The sequence below is a fragment of the Calypte anna genome, chromosome 6 (genome assembly GCF_003957555.1).
Source record: "Calypte anna isolate BGI_N300 chromosome 6, bCalAnn1_v1.p, whole genome shotgun sequence".
Taxonomy (NCBI): Eukaryota; Metazoa; Chordata; class Aves; order Apodiformes; family Trochilidae; genus Calypte; species Calypte anna.
Window position 1 is genome coordinate 10,138,328 of NC_044252.1, and position 16,270 is coordinate 10,154,597.

Sequence of the window (16,270 nt, forward strand, 5' to 3'; positions counted from 1 at the left end):
ACAGGGCTCACTCCTGACTCCCAACCACCAACACTTGTCCACCACGACCCCCGGCAAGGTGGCTTCGTGTGCCCAGTGAGGGGCCCGGCTGCCCACCGAGCGAGCCCCTGCTGTTGATGCCTTACACCCCGCTTTGGCGGAGCCATCTTGGCCAGACGCACAATACATCACTCCGGTGTTTGGTGACCCGGAAAGCGCGTTTCTGTGCTCAGCGTGATCACAACATCACCGTACACCCGGGCTCGTTAGGGCTGCGGCTGCCCGCGCAATAGCCGGGGCGGGGAGGGGGGGCCGGGAGGGCGCGGTACGGCGGGCGGGCGCCAGGGGTCGCCCCCTCCGCGCCGCCGCCCGCACTTGTTGCTGTCCCTCGCGCGGCGCTGTGTCCGTGATGAACGCATCGCTGACGTCACCGCTGCCGTCATTATCACCTGCATTTATTTATTTATTTGTCATTTTATGTGTATTATTTATTTGTTGCCTCGTTTATTTATTTATTTATTTATTTCCCTCCCCGCCGTTCCCCGGCGGCGGGGCCGTACCTGGACCCCGCCGGCACAGCTTTTGCCTGTGCCCGTTTACCCCCCGGATTCGCGGAGGGGTCCTGAGGGACAATAACATGAAAAAGGGGGGAGAAATTGCCAGTATTGCGGAAGGTGAGGGGAGGCAGGTCCCCGCGAACCGCTTTGCACCGCTTCTCCCGACCCGCGGTTGGCTGCGCTGGAGCGGAAAAGAGTGGAAAGGCCAAAACCCCCCGAAACTGACCCTCCCCTCACTGATCGGGGTGTGTTGACATTCCGCGGAAGCGGAGAGCCCCGCACTGCCGCCGTAGCATCGACCTGCGGGGCGGCAGCTCGGTGCCCCGATGGAAACTTTCCGTGCCGGTGGCGGCCCCTGCGCGGATGCGATGCTGTCCCCCCTGCCCTTCGCCAGAACTGTCCGCAGCTGCGGCTCCGCGGCAGCTCCTCACGCTGCTCGCTTTGCTGGGGGGTCGGGGGGACTCCGCGGGATGCGCAGAGCCCGTGGCTGTCCCCGACGTGCGGCCCTGCCAGGGGCGGGCGGGGCGCAGGTGAGATGATGACCCCCCGCCCCAGCCCCTTACGCGGGGCCTGCCTGCCGTCCCGCGCCCCTCCGCACCCGCGGAGCCATCCCCTTCGCCCGCGATGGCAGCTCTAGAGGTTCAGCAGTGCCGGCACGTTCCGCTGCGCTGTACGCGGGCGCGGAGGGAGCGCGCCCATGCCTGCCGCCGCGGGACGCGCCCCCCGCCCCCTCCCCCCCTTCGCTTGTTTTTCCCGGCCGAGCCGCGTCTCCCCGCGCAGCGCATGAATATTGATGCGTTTATATAATCGATAACCCACTTTCCTCCTTTCCCAGGGAAAAACGATAAATAAATTCAGGACGAGCCTCCCGCCCGCGGAGAGCCGGGCCCGCCAGGGCGATGTGTGTGTGTGTGTGTGGGGGGGGGGTTGGGGGGGGGTTGCGGGAAGCCCCCGCTCTGCGCTCCTCTCCGCTCCGCTCCGCAGGGCCGGCGGTGAGAGCGCGGCGGCCCCGCCGGGCGCGCGCGGGGACGAGCAGCGCCCCTCGCGCCGCAGGAAATGGTCTTTATATTAGACATATACTGGCAGGTCCTGTCAGATCCGCAGCGAGCCCGCCCGCCCTTTTGGCCCCCTAAAAATCGCCGGGAGCCGCGGAGGCCCCCGCCACCGCCCCGTCGTTCTCGCGTCGCCCCCCCGGGGCACGCCGCCGCCCAGCGGCATTTTTGCCGGGCCGGGGGGAGAGCGGGGAGACCGGGCGGCGTCGGGCGCCGGCGTCGGCGGGGCGCGGCAGGGCGTCGGCGGGGCGGGGGGACGAGGGGCGGGCGGCGGGGGGCGCGCCGTGGCGGGCGGCAGGGCGGTGGGCGCCGGCGGCGTGGCGGCGGGGCGGGAGCGGCGGCGGCGGGGGGCGGGGGGCGGCGGGGCCGGCTTTTCCCTGCCAGGACCTGCCGGGCTCCATTCACGCCAACAAGTTTGGGAGAATGTTGAGTTCAATCGCGCCGGAGCCGCGATGGAGCGCAGCGCACTGCAGGTACCGCGCGCCGCCCCGCGCCGCCCCGCGCTGCCCGCGCGCCCCGCCCCGCCCCCGCCGCCGCGCGCGGAGCCTCCGCGCCGCTGCGCGCCCCCCCTCCCTCTGTGTCCCCCCCTCCCCTCCCTCCCCTGCCGCCCCCCGCCCTCCGCCCGCCTCCTCCTCCTTCTGCGCGGCGCTGCGCGGCGCGGCGCGGAGCCGGCGCTGATGCCGCTGCCGTGTTGTTGTTCCCCGCAGTGGGTCGGCGCCCCGTGCGGCTCGCACGGCCCCTACGTCTTCTACAGGGCGTTCCGCTTCCAGCGCCGCGGCGGCGGCCGGGCGCGGGTCCTCTCCCTCGGCGACTTCTTCTTCGTGCGGTGCCGCGCGGAGGAGCCCGCCTGCATCGCGGAGCTGCAGCTGCTCTGGGAGGAGCGCACCAGCCGGCAACTTCTCTCCAGCGCCAAACTTTATTTTCTCCCCGAGGACACCCCCCAGGGCAGGACCAGTGACCATGGCGAGGTGGTAAACGCAGCGCCGGCACCCCCCCCCCCTCCGACCCCGCGCTCGACCCCACCTGCCTGCCCGGGCTCGGCTATTCCCCCCCCCAACTTTACCCCACCCCCCGCGTCCCCTTCCCCTCTGTGCGTGGCGGGGCAGCGCGGAGGGGCCGCGCTGTCGGGGCGCTTCGGTGCGCGCTGCCCGGGAACTTGTGCGGGTGGGGGTGGGGGGATACAGTTAGGGGACTGTGTGTCGGGGTGCGGAGCGTCCCCGGCCCTTCTGGCAGCGAAGTGCATGCGGGGCTCGCCCTGCCCTTCTCTGTCTTCGTTTACAAAAAAAAAAACCCTAAAACACATGGGGGGGGGGGGATAAATGTTGGAGGGGGGGAGGATTTCGATATTGTCCGGGGCTTTTTTTTTAGTATTCGATATGTTTAAGAGGGCGGAAATTACGAAATGGAGGCTGAGGGAGATCAAAAGCTATTGAGCTGGCAGGGACGTGTTGAATAAAGTGATAAATGACAGGTACGGGAATAATACATTCAAATAACTTGCAGATATGTCTGGGCGTATTTCAGAGCCGCCGCGCGGCCGGCGCAAACACGCTGGGCTCCCGCACCCTCCGCCGGTTCTCCGCGCAGCCCCGCGGCGGCTCCGTGCCCGCCCCGCACCGCTCGGGATGGGGCCGTGCTGGGTGCGTCCCGTCCCCCCGACCCCGGCCCGGGCAGCCCCCGCCCCCGCTCCCTCCCGTTATTTACTATTCAAATGTATGGATTGAGCGGGGTCCGTGGTCTGGGGGGTAAGAATGGTCACTCAGCAAGGGTTGCGGGGATGGGGAGGATCCCCCAGGAAGGCTGGAGACCAAGGAGGGGGGGGTCGGGGTGTTTTGGGGGAACTTCTGTTGGAGATGCCCCAGGTGGTGTAGGTACAAGCAGGGGCAGCTGCCCGCGGGGGCAGTTTTCGGGGCACGCGTGGCTGTAGGTGCCGTGGTAGCCGTGTACCATGCACATGCCTACACAGCCAAAACGCGTTTCGGAGCCACCTTCACTCGCTGCTACCTCTTCACTTTAATTTTCTGAGCGTGCCGCTAAGATAAGGGATCCTTTTCCTAAGAAACAGGGAGATGACAGTGAGCAATGGATGCTCTGAAATTGCCCGTGGTGACTATTTAAAACTGTGGCTCTGTGTGCGAGTGCGTGCGTGTGTATGTGTGTGTAAAATGAAAGATATTTGGAGAGGGGGGTGGGGAGAGGGACACAAATCATTTTAATATGCCGTAATGATCAGCTCATGTTACTGTGGTAGGAACATCAGAGAAAATTAATCCTACCATTACAAGTAAAACGCTGCTCCTGTACGAGAGTTCTCTGCTGCGTGTACCTTCCTAATAATGTGCACAATTTTATTTATTTTTTTTACATGCAAACACCGCTAGCAATTAGCTGTGTGATTATACTTGTGCATTTCATTGGGGCTTTAACTGATGTCATTCTGCATTATTCAACCATATGAAAACAATTTTCAATTAAGATAATGGCACGCCTTGAAATTATGCAAATGCCGGCCGCATTGTGTAGAATAATTATGACAAATGTAAAGCAGGTAAAAAGTTTCCTAATGCAGTTGTGTTTTACACCCCGGTGATGTCATTTCCCCTCTGGCCTAAGTTAGTCATTCATTAGCAGAGTAGCAGCAGCAGCAACAGCAACAGCTCTGAGTGATACTTCTCTGGCCGGGAGCCTACAGAAGCCGGCACTGAGAGCCAGGGCCTAGAGAGGGCAACATAACACTCCCATTAAGAAATGTACTTTGTTTTCACTTACTCCATTAACTTGTTTATAGACATCGCAATGATTTTTTATGATCCATTTTTAATAGTTTGGAACGATCTGAATTCTGCTCAGGGACACACTGGCAGCTTGGAGACAAAAGGCTGGGGGCTGGCTGGTGCTTTGGGAAGGGCTGTCTGGGAGTGACCAGCTTCACTGGCACCCGGTCACCCAACTACTCTGTGATCGTGGTTCCTCACATCAATGACATCAGTATCAGTCCCCGTAGTGGTGGCAGGGCTACCTTGGGGGTCACAAGGTTTCCTGACTCTGGGCTGTGCTCCTTCTGCGGGAGGAGATTCAGCTCTGAAGTCAGGGGTGGCGTATAGCTGTCAGCGTAGACCTTATCCATGGTGTTGGACTCCTGAGGGGGTAGAGCACCTTATCTGGCATGCAGGGAGTGGGAATGAAGTCACATGTACTGCAAGAGGCAACAGAGACCTCACTGTCAATAAAATGGTTGGTGAGGGGAATGAATGATTGAAATTGTGGGCTCGCGATCAGACCCACCAAAGATTGAGGCAGAGTCCCTAGCAGCTACCTGGGCTAGAGGCATGATTAATAGAGGCAGCTCCCTGCCTGTTTTCCGTAATAACAGCATCGACACTGTGACAGTATTCAGCCAGTGGCTGCAAGGAGGGGGAGGAGAAGCGAGGAGGTATGTGATGCTTCTCTTACTCAGAAATTTCTGATGGCGTTTTTTTATCTGATTGCCAAATGTTTGAGCTAATCAGCGATAAGTGTAAATATAAGTCTTTTTATAGCTAGCTGAATTCATCATCCAGACTTAAATATAACCCTGACTGCTGCGAAAACAGAATGTTTCCATACACTGGGGCCCAGATCCAGTGCAGGGTTCAAGTCCAGGTGTGCTTCCGCCAAGGTAACCCTCCCTCTGCATAGGGTTGAACATGTCCTGGGCATGGCAGAGAAGCTCTCTTTTGGCCCCAGAAGCCAGCCAGACATTCTTCCCAGGGACATTCTTTGCCAGTGGAAGGGAAATGTGGGATGGGGCCAAATGTGTGTGGCAGGTATGAGCTCTCCTGGCCCCCGGTGCTCATGGCATCCTGGATCAACATGTGTGTCAAGGCTGGGGACCAACTGTGGCATTGGGTCCGGAGCATTGGTCTCACTGTGCAGGAGCAGTATTTTTGTGAAAGCGATGGTGTCTTTGGGGGGGCTGTAAGGTGAGCTAGAAGAGTTTTACTCCACTGAAAATTACTGCTGCTGTTTTTGGAACATGGGGCTCAGGTGTGTGCTGCCTCTGGCCTTGCCATCAAGCCCAAAAGCTGCAGGAGGTGTAGCGCTGGACATAAAGAGGGAGTAATTTTCTCCTCCTTCCATCCAGCGGGGAAAAAGTGGCTGTCCTCTGCTCTGGGAAGGCCACCATCTCAGTGGGGAAAGCACCTGTTTTGCGAAAGGGAATCACCACCTTGCTCTGGTTATCTCATCCACTCCTGGGTCAGTGCAGTGGGAAGGGAAGACCTCTGCAACTGCAGGTGCCTCATGCAGGGATTGGAGGATAATGCTCTGGGTGCTCTGGAGGGAGTGGCTGTACAAACACACTGTTGTGCTTGAAACAGTTCCACGGGGGGTGTGAGGAAGACAGCCCCCCAGCTTTTCCAGTGCCCAACTGTGAGAAGCCAGTGCTGGGTGGCTGCAGGCAGAAAGCCCCTGCCCCATCATCCCCTTGCATGGTGCCTTGGACTTGTGATTCTCAGGAGGTGTGAGATGGGCTCAGCCCCAAGCCCTGCAGTCCTGGACAAATCCTCTCCTGGTTCCTTTACTTCTCTCTGCTCCGAAGGGTACTGTGGGGCTGTGGAACAACTTGGGGATTTGCAGAAGCAGTTTTAGAGCAAAATACTTGTCAGTGCCTTGGATTTTAATGTTTTTAAAGGTGTTGTCGTTAATTAGACTGAGCTTAAAAATACATCCCAAAGCTGGTGCCCGTTGAATCTGGGGATGGTGTTTGATGTGATGTGTGCAATTCCTAAAAAGCAAACAAACAAACAAAAAACCCAAACCCAAAACAAAAGCAAACAAATCACCAAAAACCCCCAAGAAACTAATTTATTAATTTATTTTACACGGTGTGACATTGCCTTGCATTGTTGTGTTTGCTGCTTCTGCTGAGGCTGGGCTGTCGGTGGGGATCTGCCTTTGGTTCATTCATCAGGAGCTAAGTTTACTACGAAATCGTGTTGATTTCATCTCTTCTCCCAAACTGGGGATCTGATGCAATGCTTTTCGCCTTGCAAATAATCCTTACTCATGCAAGTAATTTACATGAGTAAGCGTTGCTCACACAGAGGAGAGAGCTAGTTTCCTGTAATTATTTCCCTAGCAGTATTTTGCATTTTCAGAGTAATTGGAAGGGGGAAGAGGGGGGTGTGGAAAGCATCACTCCATGAATGTATGTAATTTATAACTGCAGAAGAGATTCTTCCAGAAAGTTAAGGGTGGCAGTGGTTTTGGTGTCTCTTCGTTTTGGGACAGATCCCTCAGAAGCCTGGTCTGTACCCGAAGGGCTCTCAGTGTACAGAGCTCCTGCTCCAGTGTGTGAAGGTAGCACAGTCTGGCCATTGAAAAATTTGCTACTCCCTTTGCACAGAAATAGATCTGTATGGTTTTTTTTTTGAAAGAGAGATGTGGGAATCTGTACACTCTTACTTAACAGCCCCGTTCTAGTCTCCACGGTGTGTGCCTTATGCTCATATCTGTCAACATGGGTAATGACAACACGTTTCAAACATGCAGATTATGATTATTAAAGAGTGCTTTAAAAATCATGCTAATAGCGTCAATCTCCAATGTACACTTGCTCAAATTAATTCAGCTTTGGAAATCAGATGCACTGTAATAGCAGTGTTAGGGAAATGGCATTTGTCATAAAATATCATGGTTTTGGTAATTGCACATCCACTCTGTGTATTTTTATCTTTCTCACCACCAGTAGCATATGCTGGTAAAGGAAAGAGAGGTCAATGATATTACTCAGAGAAGCCACATGTTGCCAGCCATTAGCCAGCAATCTGGCGTATGTGGTCACTTAACGCAGATTCCATTTTTATCTTTTTTTTTTTTTTTTTTTCCCTTTCCCTCTTCTCCTCAGTGCATTCAGACTGTAAAATACACCCACTGCTCTCCAGAGTTGCTGTTCCCAGTCTGATCAGTGGCACTAAACATTAAACTCTTGTCTTTGGAGAATAATGGGCCTCACATGGTACACCCTCAAGCATGTTGAGATACTGTGCAGGCTGGAAAATAAAAATGTTCTAATTGTGTCTTTTAAATAAGCATAGGAGTGAATTAATTAGACTATATTTTGTCTTTAGTTGCTTAGTTACACAATAGTATTCCTAAGCACAAGTAAGATAAATTGGCTCTTTTTGTGCTGCTTGTCCCTTAATCATAATTACTATATTGCTCAGGAGAGTAAAGCATACATAGATTTTGCATTTTTAATAATATTCAAACAATATGTGAATGATACAGAAAGTATGTTCTGATTCAAGCTCTTATATGTTTTTATTCTTGAAGAAGTTCCACTGCTGTGGGAGCAATATTTGCATTAGTTGCTCAGAGATGTAGTTCTGGGAAATACATAATTGAAATATTCTTGCAATGCTTGTTCTGGCCCTTTCATTCGCATTCAAAATAACAATGCCTTAAGTCTCCGAACAGTCATCCACTCTTGATTTAAGAGCTTTTTTCTTTGTGTGTGAGTGTGTGTGTTTGTGCATGTGCAGTGTGGGTTCACACCCAGCCTTAACCCTGCAGAGACGAGATGCTCGCGTGATTCAGTGTCGTATCAAGTTGAGCTTTTTATTTTGTAGCTAAAACGCAGTCAGAAGGTCAGATGAACATCGGCATTCTATGGCATCAATCCAATGACCTTAATGCTTGGCAGGCATCCATGTTTCTATGCGAAGGTGCCAGGGTTATAGATAATAAAAGAGTTTGTTTTCATTTTCTGGATATTTTAATCTTTTATTGCAAAGAATAGCCTCAGGTTTTTGGAGGGGCAGGCGGGGGTCTTGGGGCTGCTCCCTGGGGCCAAAACTTTAATTTCTTCCTGGGTTGTGGAGCGTTAGCTGCTAATGATGGGCAGATTGATACAGATACTGAACAATGGAAGGTTCTGGCAAGAAACCCCCTAGACATGCTCAGTGGATGTATGTGAAAATTGGTTCCATTGTTCTGCTGTATGAAAAGCAAGTAAATTATTTACAGATATTTGCTAATTAAAGCACATATTGTTTTACCAGCACAATAGAACACAATATAACAAAAGACAAAAGAATAAGCTTGCATAATTTAAACCTGCTAATGCAATGTACTCCTTGTTAAGAAAAATATAATTATGTAATCTACAAGAAAAGCTTTTCATACTGTAACTGTAGTAGGCAAAATCAGGAATGAATTGCTTGTCAACTTGCTTAAACTAAAACAAGTCTTCAAGATCTTTGTGCTATCTGACAGGAAAAAATTTTGACTGAAACCTATTTTCTCTTTGGTCAGAACTTCTCTCTGCTGCGAGAGATATAAATTCAATTTGAACCTCTGTTTGGGAGTGGGAGGAGGGAGAAAAAAAAAAAACACCCCAGAAAAGAAGGAGGAGGCTGTCAGGAGAAATGGAAAGTCTAGCTACTCACAGCCGTCCCTCTGCACTCCATCTCCACCCCTCTTCTGGCCCGGATATACCTGTACCTCACAAAGCATACTGCAAAAACCTCTGCAGCCCTGTCCCAGGACATTCTGTGTCTCACTTTGGAAGTGCTGAGCCACATGGAAAAAACTGCATGCTAATACAAAGGAAAGCAGATACCATAGCACTTCACCTGTGTCCTGTATCTTGGTCTATTCTTCTGGGCTTTGGACCCTGGCAGACAGGATGAGTGCATCAGGACATAGCCTTCTCTGTTGATGTGAGTTTCAGACAGTTGTGTGTGGCTGTGGTCAGGCTGGCGAAGTACCTGTCACCTGAATTTAACAAGATCATTACAGCCCTTTAAAGTAATTAGTGGTGGATTAACACATGAGAGGTTCTGTCTTGTCCTCTTTAAAATTCTCCTTTGTGCCAGGTAAATTCCTGGGCTGTACATGTTTCCAGTTTCAAGGGTCTCCCTGTATGTTCTCAGATGGAGACCAGTGGTCTCTGTAGATCCCTGCACACTGGCATCTGGGGAGCATTGCAGGCCCAAGCCCCCGTGGTCAGTTCTCCTCCCTGCATCCTTAGGGACACCTCTGTTGGCCTTGAGCTAGGGAATGCATGGAGAGTTGGCACCAAATGAGGCACTTGAGACAGGGAAAGGGGAAAAAAGGGGTGTCCCTGTCTCTACCAAGCACTGGAGCCTCTTGTGAGGCTTCCCTATTGTGAGGCTTCACTTGATGATCCCACCTGCAGATCGGGAGCAGCAGACCCTACCCAGCACAGCTGTCTCCCATCTCCCCAGCTCTGCACCCCGATTGGAAAGGTTGTGCTGGAAAAGCAACATGTATTAGGTCAGTGTATGGCAGAAGCAGCCTTTGCCTTGCAGAGCAGCTGATCAGGGCACTTCCCAGACCTAGACCTTTTCAAAGTTTTTCAGCTAGCTGATGATCCCGCAGTCTTAAACCTCCCATATATACCCCACGGCAGGTAGACTTCTGCCCCTGGAGAAAGTCTGAGAGAAAAGCAGCCCTGTACAAATGTTCTCTGTCACTTCAGGGCTGAAGTGTCCCTGGAGGAAAGCTTGAGTAAAGCACTGCTTGTAGGAGATAACTCTGGAGACTTGGTTCACATTGCTGAATGACTTGTGGCAAGTGGTGTAGGACTGACTTGAGATTACCTGTTTCCACCACTGTCTTAGAGTCCTGGTAGCATCTTTGTAGCAGAAGAGAGCTCTGGACTATAGACTCTGCTAACAGGGTCTTTTGGGTTGACTATGCTGTGAATTTAGGGTGACAGTACTGTCCTCAAACACTCATTTCTGTTGGAGTAGGGATTATTGGAAGTCCACCTTGCTTTCTGCACCTCCACAAAGCCACCTTCCTCATCTCAAAATAATCTAGAGCAGGGCATTCCTGTGGTGAGAACAGTGTTGTGCAAGATACAGGAAGGTCCTTTTCACCTAAATTTAAAAAAAAACTAAGAAATCCATATGCCCAAATGAAATACGCAGTTCTGTTATCCTTGGTGAATGCAAGCTGTAAGAGTTGCTCTTTATTTTTTTAATCTTGTGGATGAATATGTTTTCATCAGCACTGTACTGGGTTGTAAAATATGCATCCCCAGCTATCTCCTGTGCTAAAGGTTTCAGTTAAAAGACCTGGAGATGTTTTCTAATGCAAATAATACTGATCAGATAAATGACACGCAGTGTCTTCTGTAATTATCAGCGTGAGTTTTTACAGTACATCTCCTGTTTCTCTTTAGGCCATGTATTTGACGTTAGGAGACAGCCAAGCAGGTGTTCGACTCACTCGTGCCCTCCAGAATTCCTTAAATGACCTCTGCAAGCACTGGAGTGAAAACAGTCTCAGCATGTCAAAATTTTGAGATATCTCAGTTGCTCTAATTCTTTTAAGGCTGCCTGGGCATCTCTAAAATATAAATCTTTCCTAGTTATTGGCACTGAGTGAGGAGTTGTGACGTACTGTATGCGGATGTGCATTCAAGATGTAAAACCTCCCTATGCTACCTTGTGACTCCCTGCCTTGTAAGAGTTAATATTTCTTCTAAAAAATAATTATCTGCTTTAAACTATTCTAACTACCTGACCTCTTTGCCTGAATGTAAGTATTTCAGCCATCTGCTGAGTCAGGCAATATAGCATTCTGTGCTTTCGGGAGGCTGTGATGGTTGCTTAGACAACAGTGACATAATATTTAAGCATAACAGCACTTGAGAAGATACTGTCCCCTTCTGTGGACAGTTTCTCTGAAAATGCAAATCTGATAAGTACTTGAAAAAACAAGGTATGAGAAGGGTTTGTATCACCATCTTTCTTAATCACCTCCCTATTTCTCACTTGATAGGTGAAGGTACTGTACTTCGCTCAGTAGTCATGTAAAATGTGCTACAATTATAGGCTGACTAGATACCTACTTTTACAGAAACAGAAGAAAAGGTGCCTCTCTTTATAGTCAGTATTTATTTCAAGATTTAGACAACTTTGTGTCTAAGACAAATGTTGCTATTGGTTGGTCAGCATCCAAAAAGGCTCATCCAAGATAAATCTCATTCCTGAGCAGAGCTGAAATCAGTGCTGGATGTTTCCTCCTGCAAAGCAGGAAAAAACTGCAATTAAAGACCTAACCATGCCATGGAGGCCTCATAAACATCTCACTTCAGAGCATAGCTAATACATGATGAGTTGATTTTTGTATAGATATACATATGCACTGCATGCGACGTGGGTGGTTTTTCATGTTTACACAGAGATATAATTATGAATGACATGAAGGTTATACAACAGATTTCTTTAATCTTATAAAAGTTTGTTAGTCATGTGTCACCATGTACCTGTTTTTTATTTGTTCAACATCTGCATTCCTTTGTCATCTTGTTAAAAGGGTTTCTCTAGAAGGGCTGTGGCAGTAGGTATGCAGCAGTTGATACTGATGGCTATGGGGGGCTCCTCTGGCTGCCAGAACCCTGCAGGTCCTGGGACAAATTTTGCTGTGCCACAGGGCTGGGTGACATTTTTACTTTACAAAAAGGAGTGGGGCCCTTAAAAAGAAACAAAACAAAGCCCAGAAACTCCTGGTTTGCTTCTGAGCCCCTGGAAAGGTTGCTTAAGGGTGTGTTAAAGCTTGGCAAGGTTCATCAAAATTCCAGAGCTGATGGGATAGTTGGTTGTCCTTTGGGTGATGTTGGGGTAGATGCCCTCTCAGGCTAACACTGCCAAGCTGTGGGCCAGGCGGCCTCTCTGAAAGCTGTCCATGGCTCAGGCTCATTAGATAGAAGGGGCTGAAGCTACTCACCATGGTTTGCTGCCTGACTGTGTTTTTATGATGAGATACCAGGGGGAAAACATCTCTGGAGATGTGTCCCCTGGCTGGTGGGATGGGTATTGGCAGCAGTCATCTGAGGAGATGCAAGATGGCCCGGCAGCTTTGAGGTGGGTGCTGCCATGGCTCGGTAGCAGCACAGGGCCAAGCCTGGGAGCGGTGAGCGCAAGGCTCTCACCCGTCCGCCCTTCTCAGGACATCCCAGTGGCGGCGGGGCCAGCGCGGCGCCCCCGGGAACGTGGCAGTGCAGGGGTGACAGGGACTGTGTGCCCTTGGGGACGCAGCTGCTGCAGGGGTGATGGGAGGCCCTGACAATGGGTGTGTTTGGAGTCCTGGTGCCATTTTGTGAAGGGGTGAGGTTAGTACACGAGGGCCTTTTCGCAGGTCCTCTCTTGGGTGTGGGGATGCCAGACACCGCATGTTTTCATGGCCACGGCCATGCTGCTGCCACAGAAAGTGTCTGGCTGGGGTGTGCTCTCCCCTGCCCCCCAAAAGCCACCTCTCCCCCTGCCTCTCTGCTTCCCCTATGGCAGCCTGGGCAGGGCACCGATGGCTTCACCCTTGTTACAGTAGGGCTTCTTTTTTTTTTTTTCTTTTTTTTTTTTTTCTTTTTTTTTTTTTTTTTTTTCTCCTGTGTACACATCATGTGCGTGTGTGCGAAGGTTGTATTCTCAAAAACAAGTTTATTCATTGATGATGTAATAGTGATTGTACTTTTTTCTTTTGGTTAATAAATTGTCTGCTCAGCTTACTTTGTATGCGAGCCAAAATTAGTCATACCAGTTCTTGGAAAGGATATGAAGAAACTAGCAATTGAAATCGTAATCATTTGATCATGAGAGCTATTTGGAAAATAATATTTTAACCAAAACCATGTCTGATCTCCAGGTTTTTATTAAAACTGCTGCTAAAAAGATTTCTCAAGTGTTGAATATTAGAAATTGTGTAGTAGCTAGTGATGGTATACAGCATCCTAAAAAAAGGATTTCACCCAGAAGCTGCTGAGGCAGTATGCAGACAGGCTGATATTTATATATATATATATTACAGTTTTTCCACCCTGATATTTAATAATCACCATGTAATAGCTATAAAATGCATAGCAACTACAGCTTTTTTATTTAGAGTCGATGGTGTAATGAAATTGGGTGAAACCATCCATTGAAATTGTACTTCATAGTATGCAATGCTTGTTTACAAAGTATTGACATTTGTCATAAACAGAGATTTAAACCATCACTGTTATTGTTTGTTGTTCAGTGAAAGCTCTTACACTGTGCAATGGTAAAGGAAAAGATTTTATTACAAGCTTGCTTAGCATACAAGCATGCTGTTCGTTTCTGATCAAATATTTGTTATTGCACTCAATGTAATGAAGGTGCCTGCTTATAAAATGATTTTGTATTATATAAGGGAGAGTGGAATATCAGATCTGCTTTTTTTACCAGAGGTACTTCAGGTTTTGTATTGTGTGCAACTTATCACAATAAAGCTTTTTTTTTTTTCCCTGTTGAGCCGTATTTTATTTCCTGAGGAATGTGTTCAGTGGAAAGAAAAAAACCCCAACTCATAGAGAATCAATCGTGCTTTTTTCTTTGTTTAATAACTCAAAGAATTTCTCTCCCCTTCACAAATACCTGTGTTTATTTGAGAGAAAAATTGGATTCTTGTTTGTTTATTTCAAGAACCTGTAACCTTATTTAGAGATAGAAATGTGCAGTGTGCAAGGTGTGGTATGCAGCCAGCTTTCAATAGAACATAAATTATTTCTGGTATTTTAACAAAAAGTCTGGAGTCTATATTGCTGGCTATGTGTGTATGTTTGTTTGTTTATTTTTGGAGCTTTCTTGAGCCATTGCTCACTGCAGTCAGCTATAAAACATTGTACTTATTCATCATGACTGAGAGGAGTTGATTGTTTCCTGGAAGGATAAAATTCAGCAATTAGAGCTGCTTAATTCAAGTATATGTTCTGGAGGCTAAACTAAGTTTAAGTGCTTTTCTTAGAATGTATGTTTAAGAAGGGAAAAAAAATTACAGTTCTGATCTTGAAAAAGGGTTTAAGAAACATGAGAATGTGCAAGTTTCTTTTGGTGGGAAGCACATAACATTTATGTAGTATTTCTTTTGGGATTACATCACAGTTTTATTTAATTTTTAGGACAAAAGTTAAATTCAATATTTGTCTAAAAGCCAAGGGAAAATGTACCATAAACACAGGAATTTTCTGGTGAGTCAGAGTTCCAAGAATCTGAGATTTACTTAGTCCATTTATTTCAGGACTTGCTATAACCATTAGTCATCCAGCCATGAATTTTTACATTTGCGGCTAATTGCACCTAAAAAACAAACTTTCCCTCAAGGCTCTGGGTTATACAGAATGTGATTTTGCAATCTGCATTTCAAATGCCTTTTAGGATCATTGCCCCAGTCCTAGAAATTGTCTTTAGATCATGTGTATTTGTTTTGTGTAAGCAACTAATATTTCCACTTAGATGGCAGGAGGACTAAATGAAATACCAGCTTTTTTTGTGTTACAGAAAAATCAGTCTGCCAACAGGAAGATGGGTTTTTCCAATAGCCAGGGGGAGGGGGCAGCGTTACGGGTTTGTCAGCCATTGTGGAGCCCTGTGTGACATGTCATATTCTTGTTGGACTGCTTCTTGCAGGATGAAGTTATTGCTGTTTCAGAGAAAGTTACTGTGAAGCTTGAGGACTTGGCAAAATGGGCACAGTCCGATTTTTCCAAGTGGAAGTGTGGTTTCCGGGCTGAGCCAGTCAAGCCCATGGATGTGGGGAAAAATGGGCAGAAGGAGGCTTTGATGAGATACAGACAATCCACACTCAACAGCGGCTTGAACTTCAAAGACATCTTGAAGGAAAAGGCTGACCTTGGTGAGTATCCCTTACTTTCTTCCATGGGGAAGGGCCTGTGGGTTGAGTTTCTTCTGCAGAAACCATTGCAGAGTCCCAAGGTACGTCTGTGCTTGGGGCAGAGGTGTGGTGATGAGATACCCAAGCGGGATGGGTGGTGGTAGTGGTGGTGAGCTCATTGCAGACTCCTTTGAGACTGGTATGGGGTAACTCTGTGATGCTTGTCTGTTCTGTGGAGATGTCTCTGAGCGCAAGGCTCAAACCCTGAAGGTCTGCACCAGTAATTGTCGTAGTCTGTCCCTGGGGCTTGGCAGGCTTGAGAATCAGGTCAGATCTGTGCACTGAGGAGCCTGAGACATCTTCGCAAGGCCTCCTCCAAAAGAAGGGGAGAGGAAAGGCCTTTCAATTCTCATGTCTCATCTTCTGGAAGCAAAGGTTGTCACCTACTTCTGGAGTTTGTACTGTGTCCATAAGGCAAGCTTTCTATCTTAGTGGGAAGGGATATGTCTTTTCCATAGCCTTCTAAAGTGTTTCCTAGTAAGCTATATGTTACCGTAGGAGATGGTAGCTCTGCTGCCTAGGATGGTTGCAGACAGGCTTGCAGCTCTGAGGCTGTTTTTGTACCTCAGGTACACTTACACCTCTAAAATCTGTAATGGGGGCCCAAGGTCCAAGGGAGCTGGGTCATCTGTTGGTAAACAGGCCTGCTTGCAGTGTTAGGACCTGGGATGCATAACAGCTGACAGACGGCGTTTTGATGTGCATCCCAGGGATGTGAGTGTTGTACCAAGCTTTTAATAAATGTTCTACATTTGAAGAGCATCAATTTTAGGCCATAATGGGTGGAAAGGTAAGAAATTAAAAGCTGAGGCTGATACATGTGAGGAAATGCTTTTGTACCTACGTGAACAGGAGATGCAGCGCCAAGTTCAGTTTTTTAAAATGGCACAACTGTTGGCATTGAAGCCAAGTTACACTAAGCTGAAGATCTGTCTGGGAGAATTTATCTTCTGCATCTTGTTTTCCTGATCTTATCTG

The 16,270-nt window shown here is 49.0% G+C and overlaps 2 protein-coding genes across 5 annotated transcripts in view; one reads left to right on the plus strand and one right to left on the minus strand.

Moving 5' to 3' along the window:
* Positions 1-464: 464 nt before the first annotated feature.
* On the minus strand, positions 465-1,754 carry LOC115598516. Its single transcript, XM_030453185.1, has 3 exons — positions 1,702-1,754; positions 1,356-1,597; positions 465-1,042 (listed from the first exon to the last, which is right to left on the minus strand). The coding sequence occupies exons 1-3, from the start codon at positions 1,752-1,754 to the stop codon at positions 576-578; spliced, it is 762 nt and encodes a 253-aa protein (XP_030309045.1). The 3' UTR covers positions 465-575.
* Positions 1,755-2,019: 265 nt separating this feature from the next.
* ARID5B (AT-rich interaction domain 5B) overlaps positions 2,020-16,270 on the plus strand; it is a 118,172-nt gene continuing 103,921 nt past the window's right edge. Inside the window, exons 1-3 of one of the 4 annotated variants that reach the window (XM_030453141.1) lie at positions 2,020-2,061; positions 2,296-2,559; positions 15,028-15,253. In XM_030453141.1, coding sequence (XP_030309001.1) covers positions 2,041-2,061; positions 2,296-2,559; positions 15,028-15,253 — 511 coding nt within the window. In that variant the 5' untranslated portion in view covers positions 2,020-2,040. Of the gene's footprint in view, positions 2,062-2,131; positions 2,560-15,027; positions 15,254-16,270 lie in introns of those variants that run through there. The other 3 variants (XM_030453142.1, XM_030453139.1, XM_030453138.1) reach the window with 3 other exon arrangements.

Bases quoted from the DNA above. Each gene is read 5' to 3' on its own strand.
- LOC115598516 (XM_030453185.1), bottom strand. From the start codon at position 1,754: ATGCCGCTGGGCGGCGGCGTGCCCCGGGGGGGCGACGCGAGAACGACG. The intron at 1,598-1,701 runs GTGGCGGGGGCC...TCTAATATAAAG, and splicing joins GACGCGAGAACGACGGGGCG to ACCATTTCCTGCGGCGCGAG. The intron at 1,043-1,355 runs GTGGGTTATCGA...CGCCCCTGGCAG, and splicing joins TTCCCTGGGAAAGGAGGAAA to GGCCGCACGTCGGGGACAGC.